Source organism: Plasmodium fragile (assembly GCF_000956335.1).
Source record: "Plasmodium fragile strain nilgiri unplaced genomic scaffold supercont1.19, whole genome shotgun sequence".
NCBI lineage: Eukaryota > Apicomplexa > Aconoidasida > Haemosporida > Plasmodiidae > Plasmodium > Plasmodium fragile.
Genome location: NW_012192599.1, coordinates 219,881 through 221,218, shown reverse-complemented (window position 1 = coordinate 221,218; position 1,338 = coordinate 219,881). Strand labels below are relative to the sequence as shown.

The 1,338-nt window shown below is 33.6% G+C and overlaps 1 protein-coding gene across 1 annotated transcript in view; it reads left to right on the top strand.

Moving 5' to 3' along the window:
• Positions 1–514, top strand: part of AK88_02066 (uncharacterized protein) — a gene marked incomplete at both ends in the record, with an annotated part of 3,350 nt that extends 2,836 nt beyond the window's left edge. The window contains 2 exons of the mRNA XM_012479700.1: positions 124–194; positions 416–514. Of these exons, the coding sequence (XP_012335123.1) occupies positions 124–194; positions 416–514 (170 nt within the window). The remainder of the gene's footprint in view (positions 1–123; positions 195–415) is intronic.
• Between the last annotated feature and the right edge of the window lie 824 nt (positions 515–1,338).

Sequence of the window (1,338 nt, the reverse complement as noted above, 5' to 3'; positions counted from 1 at the left end):
TTTTTTTTTTTTTTTTTTTTTTTTTTTTTTTTTGTTACCCCCATTTTATATATATTCAGTGTAATGCATAATATTACACAATATCATATGTGTACTTTTTTTTTTTTTTTTTTTTCCCTGCAGATGAAAGCAAGCATGTGAACAAGGGCAAAATCACATCTTTTGACCCCATTCCCAAATTAGTGAATTTCATGGTGAGAAAATAAATACGTGGATGAGGCGGCATACCTTTGTTGTGCCTTGCGTCACGTGACTACAGCGGACGCCTCTCATCTTGAGTGCACATATATTCTTGTGTTGATAATGTGTACACGCTTCTCTGCAATACCACACTTGTTAACTTTTGGTTCATTTTTTTTTATATGCCCCTTTTCCCTTTCTTTCTTTCTTTTTTTTTTTTTTTTGTACACTGCAGCTACCGGAACCGCGAGATAGCAGAATCGAGAGCACCTACGATTATATGGACAACCCCGAACTTGTGGAAGTCCTTCTATCATCCCTCTTTCAAAGTTAAATTTTTTGTTTGTTTGTTTTATTATTTTTTATTTTGTTTCCACTTTGTAAAACACGCTCAATCTCAATGCGCGTTTGTTTTGGTGTACATGCTTTTTATGTACTCAATTTTTCATCAAAAAAGTCTACCTCTTTTTTTTTTTTTTTTTTTCAACTTAAAACTGAAACAAATCTGCCGCTTTGCTTTTATTCACGCTCAAATTCGTTCAGTAAAAAAAAAAAAAACGATGCTTTGGCGCACGGAAATGCCAGAAGCGTAAAAACAAAAAACTGGCCAAAATTGTAAATAGAGGCTTGCTATATAATAGTTGTTCCTTTGAACTATTTTTTATCAACAATTTCGAGGCAATCCATTTATGGTTTTACTTTTTACTTGTTCACTTTCCCGTATACGTGTACAAGATATAAAAAGCATGCCGGCGCATACGAGCATGGACAAGAACATACCTGAACAATTGCAAGAAAAATACTATAGCGGTACAGGGCCGTGCAAAATATTTAAGGTACAATATTTTATATAAATTATATTAGGCACTGGCCAATGCGGCGTCTCAGATGCGGCATCCAATAAACATCCTCGATGCCGAGTTTTTCTTTATGGCATTAATGCAACCTCTTTAACGAAGGGGAAAAAAGTCTTGGCCATTTGGAAACGCCATTTTTTTATTATATTTGTTATGATCCAGTTGAAAGTTTCTTTTTTTGTAATTTTTTTTTTTTTTTCTTTTTTGCGTCAGCGGACGTGTTTAAATCATCCAAAAGAGTAGAAGACTTTCTCTGAGTGTTGTAGCTTACCAAGCGAAAAAAAAAAAAAAAAAAAAAAAA